The 17,548-nt window shown below is 32.6% G+C and overlaps 1 protein-coding gene and 1 long non-coding RNA gene across 2 annotated transcripts in view; one reads left to right on the top strand and one right to left on the bottom strand.

The window, feature by feature from the left end:
* LOC133202800 (uncharacterized) overlaps window positions 1-17,548 on the top strand; it is a 153,335-nt gene that overhangs the window by 12,411 nt on the left and 123,376 nt on the right. The window lies entirely within an intron of this gene.
* Window positions 4,036-16,252, bottom strand: LOC133202817 (FMRFamide-activated amiloride-sensitive sodium channel-like). Its single transcript, XM_061338696.1, has 11 exons — window positions 15,858-16,252; window positions 15,311-15,391; window positions 12,587-12,678; window positions 10,280-10,440; window positions 10,062-10,151; window positions 9,216-9,337; window positions 7,510-7,620; window positions 7,279-7,336; window positions 5,299-5,378; window positions 4,636-4,717; window positions 4,036-4,275 (listed from the first exon to the last, which is right to left on the bottom strand). The coding sequence occupies exons 1-11, from the start codon at window positions 16,250-16,252 to the stop codon at window positions 4,036-4,038; spliced, it is 1,512 nt and encodes a 503-aa protein (XP_061194680.1).

The raw sequence follows: 17,548 nt of genomic DNA, 5'->3' as shown, positions 1-17,548 counted from the left end.
TGACAGAGGACGCCCCCTTTTATTGGGAAAATATGACGAGAATTTAAAAGAATATTTAAAACAATTACGATTTGAAGGTGGGATTGTTTCCACACAAATTGTAATTTCTGCAGCAACTGGAATTCTCAAATACCATGACAAAAACCTTTTGCAGCGTATTGACTTAACAAAAACTTGGGCTGAATCAGTTCTTAACCGCATGGCTTTTGTTAGGCGTAAGGGCACTAAAAGTGCAAGAACAGTCCCAGCTGACTTCCCCAAATTGAAAAATGATTTCCTTGAACGGATTCAAACGACGATTACCGAATACGACATCCCAGACGAACTAATTTTAAACTGGGATCAGACAGGAGTTCCTATTGTTCCCGGGGGTCAGTGGACTATGGACGAAGGAGGTTCAAAGCAAATCAACATTGTTGGATTGAATGACAAACGTCAAATCACAGCACTGCTAACAATCACACGATCTGGCTTACTGCTCCCCCCTTAGGTAATCATGATACTGTTTTAATTAAGTTAGAATGTTAACGTTATTTAATTGCTAAACAAACAAACATTTTCTAAATGACTAGTTTCATATTCTACCTGACAATATAAAATTAGAGTTAATTTGAGTGTAGCCAAGCGGTATTGCTTTTGAAAGATTTTTTCTGATGTTTTATTTCAACATATCCAAGGCATTATTAGTATTAAAAGATTAAATTTCGTATTTTAGGTAATTTACCAGGGCATATCTGATCAATGTCATCCAAAGTTTAAATTTCCACTGGGATGGGATATTTATCACTCGGAAAATCACTGGTCAACGACTGAGACAATGCTCCGATATATAGACAAGGTTGTTATTCCATATGTGAATGATGTGCGTTGTGATCTAAACTTGCCATTGAAAAAGAAAGCATTGGCGATCTTCGATGTGTTTAGCGCCCATAGGCAACCCGATGTCTTGGATAAACTGAAGAAAGCAAACATTGCTGTTGTTTTCATTCCTGCTGGTTGTACTGACCAACTTCAACCTTTAGACCTCAAAATCAACAAGCCTTACAAAGACGCACTCAAAAAAGCCTTCAATGACTGGTATGCAGATCGTGTTTATCAGAGCGTAAAAAAGGGCAAGGACAATGAATCCGTAGATCTACGACTGTCTGTCTTAAAACCTCTACATGCAGAATGGTTAGTACGTGTTCATGAAGCTATTCAGGACAGTGAATTGATAAAATTGGCTTTCGAAGCTGCTGGAATCTAAAGTCGTAATTTGTAGAATAGAACGATGACCTATTTTATATATCAGTGATGAACAGTGATTTATTGTTTACGACATTTTAAAACGATTGATACTTGCGTGTGTAAACTTTCTGTATTTAATGTGCATTTTATAATCGATTAATAGTTTGTTTTATGAAAAAAAAAATTAAGAAGTGATATTTGTGCAGATTTACTTTCTGTTTTAGCTCGTCCATTTGATTAAAAAACTTTAATGATCTTTTATAATTATGTGTTGATTAAAATGAAATATTACCATGTTGGATGCATTCTGTGATATTTGTTTTTTTTTCCGTTTTGAATTCGCCCCGTTTTAAATTCGCCCACTGACAACGAGGGCGAAAGGGGCGAAAATAAAACGGGGGTGAAATTTTCCCTGTATACAGTACTACAGATTTTCTCTAAATTGGGAAATATTGGGAAATACTGGGAAATACGAAGTTAATTTTTTTTTATTTCTTTAATTCTTTCAATCTTATACAAAATTCAAAAATAAATTTAAAATAAATATAAAAACAGTTTTGTAAAATTATTATTATAAGTTTATTAATTATAAATCAAAGAACAAAGCAAACTTGTTTTAATCCTTCTATAAACACTATAGTTATTACAATCAATCATGTTGTTTTAACAAATTGTTCTGGGCAGTTTTGTGCTTCTGTTTTGAGATATAATTACCTTGAGTAGAACTGAAAGGCTTCTTCTTAGGTTTGTTATTTAAACTACACTCTACGTACATTTAAGAATTTTCTTATATCCTTCTTTAGTTGCATAAAAAACCCTTTTGGGATCTTTGGGTTCATTTCATGGACCTTTGTAGACTACATCAGACTTAAGCATGAAACACATGACACTCATGACTGGTATATGAATATACTGTGTTATGATTGTATAAAATGAATTACTTGGAAACCAGACTTTTTTAAATCAGGGACAGTGATACCAGAGGTAGATATCTTAGCCAATAACGTGTTCTACACGTCAATTTGAATGAAATATGTACCTAATTTCTTATTTCCCAGTATTTCCCGGGAAATACCAGTAATTCCCGGTAATTACCAGTATTTCCCACTGTCCTGGGAAATACGAGTATTTCCCAGTTTTTTGACAACTCTGAGGATGGCAGTATAAATACAGGTTAATCACAAATTCAGTTAATTTACACCGTTGAGGTTTGATAAAATCGTTTCATGGGTTTCAAACTATAATACAGCAATTTTTTCTATAAATCAGTTAAAAATGTAACAAGTAAAAAAAAGAGCATGAAATATCTATCGGAATATAAATACGGGTTGGTACATGATCATATTTACCAAAAAGCTCCTCATATAGAAGTTTAAATATGATTCCTCATTTCTTCAATAATATGAGGTCAAACCATTTTTAATTTGTGGATACAGATTTGAAATTTTATAAATAAATTAAATTTTCAACATGAAAATCTTATTGTGTCAAAGCTGTCTAATACAATGATAGAAGGTAAGCAACATATAAGTTAATATAAGCAAACATTATTAAATCAAATGACATGAAAATCAGACACAACTAGATGTTAAGACAATGCGTACAAGGTTATAGCAAACCAGTGTCATGATCTAAATTTCTAATTTACCAGTTTGGAGTAAATACAAAATTTAGAACAGGACAGATTTTACATTAATCCCTCCTGGTATATTAAGAATTTAGAAGATGACACAAGAATGTGGTGAATTCATTCTTTATATTTATTAAACACAGTATTACAGAACAAATAACAAATTCATGTGGCAAAATACTGTCTGACAAAATGGAGCAAGTGTTGTGCCCGGCAATACAACCCATTTTCTGTCATTAAACTAACCTCTAATTTATTGTTTGCTGCGAGGGTGTGGAACAATCATTTATAGAAATCTGAATGATGTACTCTAGAAATTAATTATTTATATTAAACAAAAATTTAGGACTTTTACTTTGAAGGATAAACAATATCAAGATCGGTTATCTAGAAAATGAAGGTAAAACAGCAAATAAATTCCCTGAAAATATGCATTGTAAAAGGCATACATAAATATACACGCAAGTTAAACAATATAGAAATTACGGAGTGTTCTGAATTCACCTTCGAAAAGACATAGAGATTAAATACATTTTAAAGGCAAAATACAGGGAGTTTTTTGTGTTATAACCCTTTCTTCTGCTTTTTTTGTTTGGCATTTTGAAACACATTTCTTTGTTTTAATATCTCTATAACTTAGCATTATAACATCTATGTTAAAGGCGTATTAAGGCCTTTTTGCTTCGCGTTATGCTTTTTTCTGCGTTATAAAGCCTTTTCACTTTGTATTATCTGAATTTGAATTTTGATTCTTTAAGGGTTTTTTTTTTGGTTTAAAACTACGCAAATATTAGCTACAAATCAGTCACAAATATAAATATAAGTAAAATATAGATTTAAACATTCCTCTAGTACTTATGATTTTTAGAAACGGGTTGGTATATGATAAAATCTACTACAAAGATCCGTTTTCATTTGACCAACTTATTTCTTTAGGCATATGTTGATTGAATGTCATAATTGTATTGAAATTGTTCCGACAGCATTTGTGTCAGCTGTGCTCGTTTCATCATGTTGACGTTATACGTAATTTTTTATTGAAAATAATCAAAGAGAGAGAGAGAGAGAGAGAGAGAGAGAGAGAGAGAGAGAGAGAGGGGCAGTGAAAATAAAAAAGAGAGAAAGAGAAGTGCAAATATCAGTTTTTTCCCGAGTTACCAAATATCGATTCGCTAATATTATACAGTTTCATTTTTTTTCTTAGCAACTGTGAATATGTTGTTTATTACGGTCGTGTCTTTGGTCGGTTTTACGATAATATTCGGGCTCTCGTTTGCTTTGATTTTTCTTTTACGACATTTGTGACGTTGATAATTGAAAAGTTCAACCATCAGTTGCACCAATTCGAGAAAACTCAGAAGAGAAGCACCCAAGAAAAGTCCCATAGCTCCACCTAAATCCGACAAAAATCGAAAACCCTGGAATTAGAACATTAAGAAAATTTATAATAATCATAAATAACAATATTATCTTGTTTAAGAATTGAGATCAATGAAATATAACCATTTCATTTTTATGTTAAAAAATACTTTGATTTACTATAGTAAAAATACTCTTATTTGATTTATTACAATTATAATAAAATTATTTTGATTTACTATTTTATTAAAAACTTCAATTCCCAATAGCAAAACTTTGATACTTTCATTAACTACAGTAAACTCAAAGTTACTATAAGAAACAATAATTTAATATTGTTCATCGTATATATTTTCGTTAGCGATCATGACTCACGTTCAATACACAACCTCTTCAACTGATATAAAAGAACAACTTACATCATAAGACGGTTCCTCTGAAATTTCCTCGTAGTTCATATCTTCATAATAAATTACCAGTTTTAAGAAGTTGTCTTTAAAACTGTAATAAAAACCCATTCAAATTCATATGTGGCCTTAAATAAACTGTATCTTTCTACCACTAGATGTTGTGATTGAATGTTGTGATTGAATGCCTTATGTCTTAGAAATATTCTCAATGCTTTAAAAATCTTGTTTATCATCACATAATACCGTATAAGTGGAATTTTAGCGAGACGCAAATTTTGCGATTTATCCTTAAAAATCATTTAATTTTATCGAGAATTAATTTAAGCGATTTTATGGTGCATAGAGAGATAACGTAACCTCTAATGCTGAATATATTGCTAGCGATATTTAATTTTAGCGATCCCAACACCCTCGCTAAAAATGCCAAAATTGAATCCTAGCTAAAATTTCTGCTTATACGGTATTACCTTGCAAACAATTGATTTCAATCAAGTGGTATTTTATTTTCTGGGTGAAAAGTTTCATACTTGTCAATGAACAATTCCTCCAACAATAGGTAACCCCAAGTACTTTAGAAGAAAATGATTTACATCGCTCATCCATTGGAAAATTTTACCCCTGTTTGAAATCGATTGTAGGTAAATGAGAGAGAGAGAGAGAGAGACTTACAACGCAGAATTTTTCTCCCCCAAATACATGTCGCAGTAAGAGTAATTGGATTGTTCACATTGTGTGTTCAACAATTCCTTTTCCTGTAAATTTTTTCAATAATAAATAAATAATACAATACAATTAATATTAATTATTGAGTATACTTCATACGGCAAATGCATGCAAATACATGCCGTTGGGTATTATAAATATTTTATAATATATTTTTATGTAATAAATTAAAACGTCCGTCTCACGGTACTGTCATCCCTATTTTGCATTATATCCCGAAACACATGACTTGTCCTATAAATTTTCTGATAGAACAAAATCTCGAGTGAAATCACACACATTTTCCTCTTTTTTTCATTGATTTCGTGGTATGAAAAGCATCACGAATTCATGTCTTCCACGAAATTTCAAGAATTCAATTCTCACCCTCATGCTTCCCTTACAATTAATAACAACAAATAAAATCACCATGAACCAATATTTTCCTCAAACAATTAAATGTTAACCCCATGAGAACAAATAATTTAAAATTAGTGTATTGACAAGCAGCAAATTCAGAGTCTACGAGGATTTAACGTTACGAAAAAGGCCACCTTTTTCCAATTCGGAATAGGATTCTTCACTATCCGTTGCACAGTTGTTGTCAGTAATGTAAAGATAAAGCATTCTCCCTCTTACGTTTAACAGCGAAGACCGATTTTCATACTTTATTCCCTTAAGAGACACAGAGATTAATTCAATGAATTTAATGAATTGAATACTACTTTGCATATGAAACGAAGAACTAAACAAAACCAATAACAAACCTTGTTTGTAAGGACTTTATGAAGTTTAGGAATCCAGTATATGGTAATTCAAATTCATTTTGATTGTTGGGAATATTAAAAATATTTAAAACTGACATATGACTTTCAAGAACGTCTTCCTCAGAAATGAGTATGATTGGATTTAAATCCAAGTTCCTCTACAATACAATTAAAATAATGAGCCTTACTAAGAGAATGTTGTTACCTGCTTCGTCAGCTTGGACCAGTAAATCTTGATCGTGTTATCTATCTAATTCTTTTTCCCCTTCTGAATTATTGAAAAAAAGAATGATAGATGGTTTTCATATTGCACCTCAGCCGGTTAATGCGAGATTTCAACATCCATCTGATACTTTTAATCCATTCTGATAAAGTGTCAAGATCTTCTTTTTCATGTTTGGCCCATCGTCTGGCTTAATCTTCCACAGAACTTATAATATTTACGAAATTATGACACCAGCTGAAAGATTTGGGTTTCCCAAATTCTGGCCCTTTTAAAATAAGCGATTTATGGTCCTCGTTATTAACAATATTTACGTAACCAGTAATGACGTGTCCAGCAGGACTATATAGTTGTAGGTTAAAGAAGAACATGAACACGTAGAAAGATTATGTTTCAGATGTTCGATATCTAGGCACTATGGAATTTTGTTGTTATTAAGAAGTTTAGAAGCAATAGTCGATGGATATTTGTAAGAAATACAAGATGTGGACGTGTTCGTGATTAAGAATATTACTAATATTTACTGCGTCAATTCCTTTGTTGAACAGGAAGTAAAACAGACTGTGACTGACCACGTGTTGTTGTTTTTTTCCCTACCAATGCCGCAGTAAACAATCATGCATTCAACGTGTTCGATGCAATTAGTCAATACTCTTGGTGGGATTTGGGGTTTATGTCTTTTATATGCAAAGTTGGATTCATTTTTGATACCAGACAGCCAACCAATGAGTTATATGGTAATCAACGTGTGAAAGTTAAACACACTTGATCAAGCAAACTGACACGCTGTTATTGGAATGATAATAGTTTATGATGTGAGCTTTATCCATTTTAATATTGACACACTCCTGCTTTTGGAATTATTTAAAACCTTTCTTTTCCAGTGGTAGGCAATAATAGAGAACTGAAGAATTATACATCCAAGCACTTTACAGAAAATGAAATGTATTGCATTCTTACCAGAAAGGATTCTTTTGGCCATACTCGACCGCAGATAGTAGACCGATAGAGTGTTTGGCTGCAAATTTAAAAAAAAAAAACAACAAACATATGCATTTAAATACTAATATATTTAGGAGATGAGGCGTATACATTTAAGATATATAATGTTAGGTTCTGATAAAAGAAATTTATCTATGGGTGCTTTGTGTCCTAATGCAAACCTAGCTAGCTTAATCAAGGGTTATTTACCTGCAGGGAGTTGCGCATTCACAGTCAATATAGTGTTCATCAATACGGAAATAAATGAATTCTTCACACTGCTTGGCATTACTATATGTACCCTTTTCATTTTTGCTGTTTCTTGTACCATTAGTAGCTACTGTCATATCTATTCAAAAAAAGGTTTAGAAGGACTTTGAGGAGTTAAAAAATCATATTTGTTATTAAGATATCAGATATCATTTATTACCGCTATGAATATTAGGAGAGTTATATACTTCTTTTTGTTCTAGCTTGTTCTTTTTTGTTCTAGCTTGTTCTTATTTGTTCCAGCTTACATCACAAGCCTTAACTATCATTCATCAGGAAGACACTCAAAGCAGAGCTTATACTATATCATTTAAGTTTAGAATTTACAAAATTTTTAAAACTCCAAGATTAATACAAAATGAAATGTTACTTTACATTGAGTACATATGTATAGCAGGTTTAAAATTTGGCATTTTGCTTGCTAAAAAATATGACAAGTTTCACAACTTTGGAAACCAGTAAAAATATCTCAAGTACCTTAGATATATATAAAGAAAACAAGAAATTAATTTATATCAAAATAAGTCAAAGTTTGATTTTCCGTCGTAGTGGGTTTGTATAGTGGAATCATATACAGGTAAGTTTATCGAATGAATTTTCATCTGAATACCGATTAACGCAAGAGTTCATGAAAAACCAAAAGAAAAGTATAACTCTCTGATCAAAGTTATCTTTCTTGAATATTGTTAGTTTATTAGCACAAGGTTGCATATTTTTTAACGGTCAACTACATGTTTCAAACAGCTAAAGTAGGCCAACGTCAGTTCCTCTAAAAATCCCGCTGTAGGTAATTGATCTTAGAAAATCATATTGATCTGACTTAACTTAGAGATTTTGCAACTCATCTTGAAACCAAAGATCAAATTTTGCAACATACATTTATAACCATTTGTATAAATTTAAAAAAACGTCCAAGGAGAAGATATCTAGAGACGAGAGAGGTTTCAAAGTGACCATAAGCCTCGACTCCGGTTTGAGAGTCGAGATTATAAATCTTAGAAATAAATAATGGAAGGACTTCTTTTTCCTTAAACCTTTTCACGAGAGGAAGCATTATTTCAATGAAAGGAGAAGAAAGAAAAAAAATCAAAAATCGGAAACAAGGAAAGGGAGACGATGTTATTAGTCCCCTACCGGTGAAACCGGAGGGGACTATAGGTTTCCTCTGAGTCTGTCCGTCCGTCTGTCTGTCTGTCTGTCTGTCCGTCTGTCCCTCTGTCTGTCTGTCAGTCTGTCCCACTTGGTTTTCCGCATTTTTTTCCTAGATATTGAGCTGTTTTTTGGTATGTGAGTGTATCTTGATAAGTTACAGATCAAGTTTCGCTTCATTAATTTTTAACGGCCTTTTCAATTTTTACGGGTTTTCCGCAATTTTCTTCTAAACGCTTTCATATATTGAGCTGATTTTTGGTATATGAATTTACCTTGATTAGTTATAGATCCAGTTTGCATTTCGTCCCGCTTCATTGATTTTTGACGGAATTATGGCATTTTCAATTCTTAAAGGGGAACCAGATTACACTTGCCGGTAGGGGACTAGTATTGCTAATGCAATACTCTCAGAATGCTTGTTTACGTCTGCTTTTACATAACATGATACAAACTAATCATAGAATTATTATAATAATACTTAATTTTTACAATACATACTAGATGAACAAATAGGGGTAGTGTTAAATTTCTCCATGAATTTGATGTCCATATGTTTGGATGGTCGACATTTACAGATTTCAACAACTTTCTTATTTCTGCAGATTTGTAGACATGCCTACAAACAAAAAAATTGGTGTGCTACTTTGTTATAAAATCTTGAGATATGAAAGCATGCTCTCAAAAAAGTTGATTAAAAAAATATACAAAAATATTACTACAAGTTTGCATATTACCAATTGTGTAAAGCTGAATTGATTATACCAATCGGTGTTAATACATACCCTCGATCTATGACCGACCTTTTGAAAATTGATCGGTTCAGGTGCAGAGTCAAATCAAAGAAGCACAAAGCATGGCCGTAGGAACCGGGGGAGGGGCAAGGGGGGCCGTGCCCCCCCCCCCAATAATTTTGCCGATATATACATCACTATAGAAAACATAGATACTATATGCCTGTGCCCCCTCAATAAAACGTGTGATGACCTTTTTTGTTTTTGTTTTTGTTTTGTTTTTGTTTTTTTGTAATTGTAATTCGAATTATTCAAACTAAAATTAATCAATTCTAGCGATCAAAATCATTCCGTTTAATATGTTTATTAAATATATTAGTTTATTTTTATTGGATTCTTTCCAGACTTAATTGACAGTCAAGGGAACTTGGACATCAACTGAGAGTGAGTAAAAATTGGAATATGACGGGAAGAAACCCTAAAACAAGTTTCTTAATTTGTTCGTTGTTATCATGCAGAAGAAAATTGATTTAGTTGTTACACATGGATGGTTACAAAATTGCACGCAACTTTTACTATTGCATTGATATTTATGGCACACTTACTAACCTGCATAGTATAGCGGAATCCGTACGTTTCAAAGAAGACATCTCCTGAATCACAGATACCATATGGTGGTTCTGCATGCATCACACGTAGCTGACATAAATAAAGATAGAGGATTTCTAATACAAACACAGACAGGAACTGAAGCATTTTTTTTTTCAATAGGAAGATTCCTTTTACTTTTTTGTTTCAAATTCATATCTCTCTTTGTTTATTCTTACCATTCTCATTCCAATAGTTGTTTCGTATCCAGGACTGATCGTGTAACCTTCATCTTGTGGAAATGGGAAGGTTCCAGGTTCATGAATAACGAGTCGAAAACCGGACCCATCAAATAAATTACTTAACTCAAATTTCTCCACTTGTAATATCAATTGCAGGCCTAGAGAAGACATTTATATGGGTATTGATAATATATTACAAAAAACAATAATATCAGTTGAATATCAAAATTACAGGAGCTTAAAAAGCAAGATATAAAAGACGTAAATTTCGTTGTTTTTAACCTGTTCGGGACCCAGGATCAATTTGCTATATCCGTAAATTCATTTTATCAGAGTTCGTTAAAACCATAATGATTTACAACAACGGAGTTTTAATTAAAAAAAACTTGCTAAGGACAAAAAAATTTGCTATATCTGTAAACTTGCTTTATCCGTGTTCGTATAAATTGATATTTACTGGTTATGTATGTGTGTGAGATCTGTTTAAAGCACACTTTAGTCTGACCTACAGTACCACACATTGGCCCTGCATTATGTCTCAAAATACACAAATTTCCTAGCTTTCAAACTAGATTTGATCAGAACATAATTATTCCCCAAACTTTCCGCTTTGGTAGGAACTATTGAGTTAGCAGAGTATATTGGTTCAACAGTAAATGCAAAGTCAATGGAGATTCATCATTACCAAAATGGTTAGTATATTAAGTTATCGGTATCCACTTGCAATCTTGTTAAAACTGGTTTGGAAATGATGAAACTTTGTTTAATGATACCTTCAATTTCTTTGAAAAGTCAAGTTTTATTTGTTCAAAATGTGGTGAAAACGCTAATGTGGGATAAATAGTAATCAGTAAAAGACAAAATACACAAGCATGTCAAACTCACAAGCTTTTCTTTTGCACCTTTTCTTAATAAGCTTTTCAAAATGATTTTCAAATTAATGCATATATTGTATCTAACCTTAGCTTTAAACTAGATGTGTCGTTATCGCCACAAATGCCTCCGCAAGCAGGCAAAACTTCAAATGCAACATTTAGTTTTAAATTTGTATTCAAACTTAACCCGTATTTTCTGGTAAAATACCTGCATATGCAATTTCAGCCTTATACATACATCCCTACAAAAGTTAGAGAGCAGAAACTGAAAAAATTCTTCTTCTTTTTCTAAATTCAAGAGGGATATCTCTGTCAAAAATCATCGGACCACGACCAAATTCAAAGAGCAAGGGTCACTTAGGGCCTTTTTTGACCCTGTGAATTTCTGGAAAAATAATACTGCTTAGTTTTAGTCGTGAAGGCATCATATATCACTTAAACCCTTGGTGACTGAATTTCTACCAATAATGCCGTAATTTTCCTGCCCGTCAATGCATTATGACGTCAAAAATGCGTCATAATTCACATATCCTGAATTTTTCTCCAAATACGGCCAAAATATGATGCTATATTTTTAAATTTCATATACAGCACAACCTCCTATCCAAAATGTGCAAATATATTAGGAAAGAACTGCTAAAGAGGATTATAAAACATGTTTTGATTTTTTGATCGCGAGGTGTGTTCATATTTTATTTCTGTTTTGAAGGTTCTCAAATACACGTGTATTCTGCAAAACTCAACAACGTTGCAATTTCACACCACCTGTTTTCCAGTATATGGACTCTTTAGAGGAAACTTTGTTATACAAACTGAAAGCACTAAGTCTCTACTTTATAATGATGTTGAGAATGGGACATAAAGTGTTTGTGAATAAATTTGTCTATCAACAGGGCCATTTTATGCATAAAGTGAACCTAGCTCTTTGACCTCTATTTTCTAGTAAAATACTTGCATATGAAATTTCAACCTTATACATATATTCTTACAAAAGTTAGAGAGCGGAAACTGAAATTTTTTTTTCTAAGTCCAAGAGGGATAACTCTGTAAAAAATCACAGACCCTGACCAAATTCGAACTTGACCTGTATTTTCTGGTAAAATACCTGCATATGCAATTTCAACCTTATACATACATCTCTACAAAAGTTAGAGAGTGGAAACTGAAAATTTCTTATTTTTCCAAAGTTCAAGAGAGATAACTCTGTCAAAAATCATCGGACCATGACCAAATTCAAACTTGACCTGCATATTTCTACAACGTATCCATATGTCAAATTTGAGTTGAATGTGTGCAACCTTTGCAGAGATATTGAACAGAAAGTGAATGATGACGGAATGACAGAATGACGGAAGAGGGTAACACTTTATGCCCCGGCCATTTTAAGGCGGGTATAAAAATTATACAGCATAGATTGATAAACTCTTACCATTCATAGGACCTGTTTTTCTCGTTATGAACAAATCACTTGATAAAGTGTAACAGTTTCCATACTCCGTAGTTTGAAACAGTGTAAAGTCACTGAAGGATTAAACAGACCAAAAATAATCATTGCAATTTTATTCAATATAAATCATGAAGAGAAAAAGATATTTTAAATGAAACAAATGAATCTTAAATTGAAAACTACAACAATATAGAGTCAATAACAAACACTGATTGATCTCAAAAATCTACAAATAATACAAATTTGTGAACAGGGCATAAAACACGGACCCCCGAAAATTTAAGAGGTGGGATCAGGTGCCTACGAAGAAAAAGCATCCTCAACCTGTCGGCCGGTCACACCTGCCGGGAGCCCTATGTATTGATCAGGTAGACGGAATATTCCGTAGTCAAATTTAGTTAAACAACAAAGGCCTAGCAATTGGTATGAAACACGTCAGCCCAAAAACGACCCAATGATAGATTATATTTGGTAACAAAGTCATTATAACGACCATAGAATTTACGAAATACTGACTTTAAACGAGATTGTTGAAATTCCTGTACCGACAACTTATCTGACAGTAGCCTGCCTCTGATTAAAAATTGATCGTACTCAGAGCATGCTCTTGAGAATTGAATAAGTTGGGAGACATAAACAACTTATGCAGGTGATAGCAAAATAGTACTACAGTACATGACGATGAAAAAGCTGAAGTCATCTCTTTTGTCGTACAATTTAGTTGTTAGTTGGTCCTTATCGTCTATAGTCAGTAAAACATCCGAATATGAAACAGATGTGACCAATTCTGTAATGTCTTTTATTTCGAGGTCACTGGGATATATCGAGTCGACTTATGACTTATGAATGAAAGTAACTATTGTCAATTGATAACACATAATCGATATATATCTGAATGTTGAGTGAAGGCTACAATAAGTGTTTTTCTTCATCTCATATTGAAGGTTTTTTTTTCATAAATTTTGCTTCATAGGAATAAGAAAAATTCGATTAATCAAGGAAATTCAATTAGTGCCTATCGGAATACAACAGTCTGTTGGAAGACCTAGTCTCCAAAACTACATACATGTTGTCAATGAGGAACTCCAGCGTCGTTTTAATATCAACTTTAGAGTACGTGTCTGTAGAATCAGAGTGCTTTTTAACAAAGTTATTTTTTTGTTGACCAATCACAAGATTTGAAAATTTCCGAGTTCCATATTTATTGAAGAAGCAATTGTCTATGATATCAAAAGCCTAGTTTTTAATTTATCGTGAGGAATGGTTGTATCAAGTGTAGAAAGTCGAACGTTTTGATCTTACTGACTTTTGGGGGGAAAAATTGGTGATTTTGAATTTTCTAAAAGTTTTTGGAAATTTTGAGAATCCACATTTGATTTACACTTCCTCTAGAATATGCTGTAGCACAGTACGTCTGAAGTTTCTCATTTACAGCAGATTATATTTTTGTGAGGACTACAAAGATGCGCTTGGTAGATCATTTCCTGGACCCGGCAACGTATCTTTGTGAGGATTTTATGAAGTTTAGGAATCCAGTATGGGTTGGTTGGATCGAATTTACTTTAGTTGACTAGATTTTTAAAAATATTACAGACTGATATGTAATTTTAAAGCATTTCATCCTTTAAAGTGAACTGTGAGAATAAGTTGGATTTCCAGACGTTTAATTAAAACCAAGTTAATGTTAATAAATGATCAAATCAAAATTTGGTTTTAATTTTGAGGCACCTAAAAATGAGCTCTCAGCAAAATGTTGACAAATTTAGGACAAATTTAGGCAACTAACTGTTAAAAATACACACACCATAAAAATAGCCAAATATTATTACAACAAAACTTTATGATAAACATGATGACTCTAACTTTTCTATTGTTAACTTCCCTTATTTATATACCATTATCACCTGTATATGGAGTGTATGTCTCCCAGCTGATTCGTTGCACAAGAGCATGTTCTACCTACGAACAATTTCGAATTAGATGCAAGCTACTGAAAAGTATATTGATGAAATAAGAATATCAACATCTCCTATAAAGTCACCATTTTGCAAATTCTTTGGTCGATACAATGACCTTGTCAGCAAAAACAATTTATCATTAAGTCGAATGATGACTGACTTGTTTTCATATAAATTGTTAGGCCATTATTTTTACACTGAATTGTCGACAGATTTTTCCTTTGCCCGATCATGACATGTAACCGGTCGATAGGGAATGCTTACTCCTCCATGGTATCCTACCTCTGATGTTTTAGAGGTCTTTGCTCTGCTCCAACTTCGTATTGTTTCAATGGACTTTTGAGCTTGATTACTGTTCGTTTTCTTCATATTTCATCTTCAAACTGCACAAGACTTCGCAAGACGCACTCAGTCAAGACTGTGACGTCACACCATTCATATGTTAATTCCTTTTCCATAACACAGTCCACAAAAGTGCAAATATTTTTTTTTTCAAAGAGGTTATAATCTAAGTCTATCTTTAATGTATTTAAAGTGAGTTTTTTTATTTGTTCTTTTGTTGGGTTTCGTTATTTGGACAACCAATAAAATTTCCGGAGGATTGTGGTTACCGAGTTTACTGTAGAAAATAAAAACAAGATCGACGTGCACAATGCAACTCTTCTCTTTGCCCAGGCATTGCTTTAAGAGCTTCCTGTGGTCAGAAATATTTTTGAATGGATGGGATGATAGATAGAAATTAACTTACACTGCCGAGCATTTCTTTCCATTGAAGGAACAGGTTATAAGCATGTTTTGAATAGAATGTCCTAATTTTTTCCGAGTTTCCCTGAAGAGATTTGAAAACAAATTGTAGAATATGCGTTTGATGCCTTGCTTTACACTAAAATAGTTTAAACAAAGTGAAATATTGTAAAATAATGCAAAAAATAGTTTAAAAGCAATGTGTGAGATATTTTGTATTGACCTTCCTTTACAATGCAATAGTTTATCGTAAAATAATGTAAATGAAAAGTTTAGAAGCAATGTTTGAGACATTTTTAATTGACCTTTATTTTTCTCCATAAGTAAATGCTTACTTCTCTTTATTCAAAATTTCATTGAGGATAAGCATACAAAAATAGAAAATAAAAAAATCTGCCCAAAACTGAGACATTTGAAATCTTAAAACTGCTATTGCAAAGGTTGACACGTCAAATTTATCGAAATATACATCATATAATTAGTGGGAAAGGTATCATAATGAACTATCACGTAAAGAGTTATAGAATTATGGCGTACACAAACTGACTTACTTTGACTGGTTTTGGAAGAGAAATTCAAACCTCTCAATTTTTTCGCTCCATTCATCGTTCTCCCAGGCCATTTGACCCTCCATATAATCTCCAAAGGCATTAACTGATTGCTGATAGGAATTATCCTGATTGCTATTGAAATCATAAGGATAGTCACAGCAATAACTCCACCACCAATTATACCAGTAATATTCATCGTAGTCTCCAAACGGATCCGAAAAGTTCGCACTTCCATAATCATATGAAGTGGTCCAAACTGGATTCGAACTTGTTATGTCTTCATTGTGAATATTATTTAGGTCTGATAATTTGTTTCCACTGGATACAGAATCTATAACAACTTTAAGCTCCGATCCATCAATAAGCGATAACGATGAGTTCTTCACTGGGTTCATGTTGCAGAGAGAGACAGATGGGAACCGCAGAATATCCCTTTTCATAGATACTTTTGTTTGAATTGGATATTTGGTGTATTCATGAACGAGTTGATAAATTTGGAACACTAAGAATCCAAATGTCACAAGAACCAGGCATGTCCAAAGACCTCGTTGATACCAGTGTTTGGATGAGAGAATTCTGGGGATTCCATGTAGACTTGTTTGAATGCCTAGCGAGTGGAATACATCCTTTACTGAATCATATTTCTCTTTTTTGGCTTTTCGTTTATCAATGATTCTCTAGAATAATAGAAATCCAAGATCTAATGAAAATTCTGATTCTGAAGTAAAGTATTTGATAACATTTAAAGCAGACTTCATAAAAAATACTTGATTCCAAAATAATACTATACATGTAATTAGTTTTAACCTGTAATTAATAGAGTAAGTGAAAAGAATGTGTTCAGTTTTTGTTACAATATGCTCTTATTGAGGTAGATCAGGTAGATCAGGTAGATCCATCAATATAATTCTAACTTTAGAAAAACGGGATTAAAGCAGATTTGAATCGCTTTCATGTAAGCTTTTTATAGCCATTCCTTTATTTAAACAATATACTCTCGCTTCGAATTTTTAAACCAAAAAGGAGGTCGCAACTTTCACTTTGGTATCAACAAACTTGTCGTTTTGGGAAGAAGATAATAAGAAAAATCAAACCATTGGCGGAAAAGCTAGAAAGCTTGTGAATTTGCAAATTTTTGCATTTTCTCTATATAAAGCTTCATAGAATGTATTGCCATTATAGCTCAAATATGGCCGAAATGAAAATAAGCAGAATAAATACCATTTTTTCCATATGTATAGAAGTTCACAAATTGAAATCTTTTTAAACTGAAATTATTTTAGTAAAGCTATGATATTATCAAATGACTTCAATAATGATTAAAATAACATAGTAAACTTCACACTGTGTTGAATTTAGTTTGGTTACCTCCTGACATGTGATAAATGAATACAATGTGTACTATATGGAGGTCACAAACAAAGTTTAAAATTTAAAGTGCTAAATTGTTTCTACATATCTTGTAGTTTCTTGAAAGTGCTGCTGCTTTACACAGAATTTGCATTTTATTACTTAAAATGTCAAATAATTAAGCTCAAGTTGAAATATGTGTGACCTTTACCAAGTATTTTAAGTATTTATTAAGTAATGCTCTACATTTCACGAAAGCAGCAGCATTTTTCAAGTTAAGAGGTACTTGCATTCCCTTTATGTATATTCAAAAAGTTGACAGGATCTATAAAGCGTATGCC

The sequence above is a fragment of the Saccostrea echinata genome, unplaced genomic scaffold (assembly GCF_033153115.1).
Source record: "Saccostrea echinata isolate AGI-Se365-2 ecotype Australia unplaced genomic scaffold, CSIRO_AGI_Sech_v1 ptg000047l, whole genome shotgun sequence".
In the NCBI taxonomy this organism is placed as follows: Eukaryota; Metazoa; Mollusca; class Bivalvia; order Ostreida; family Ostreidae; genus Saccostrea; species Saccostrea echinata.
This window is presented reverse-complemented; position numbering and strand designations above follow the sequence as displayed.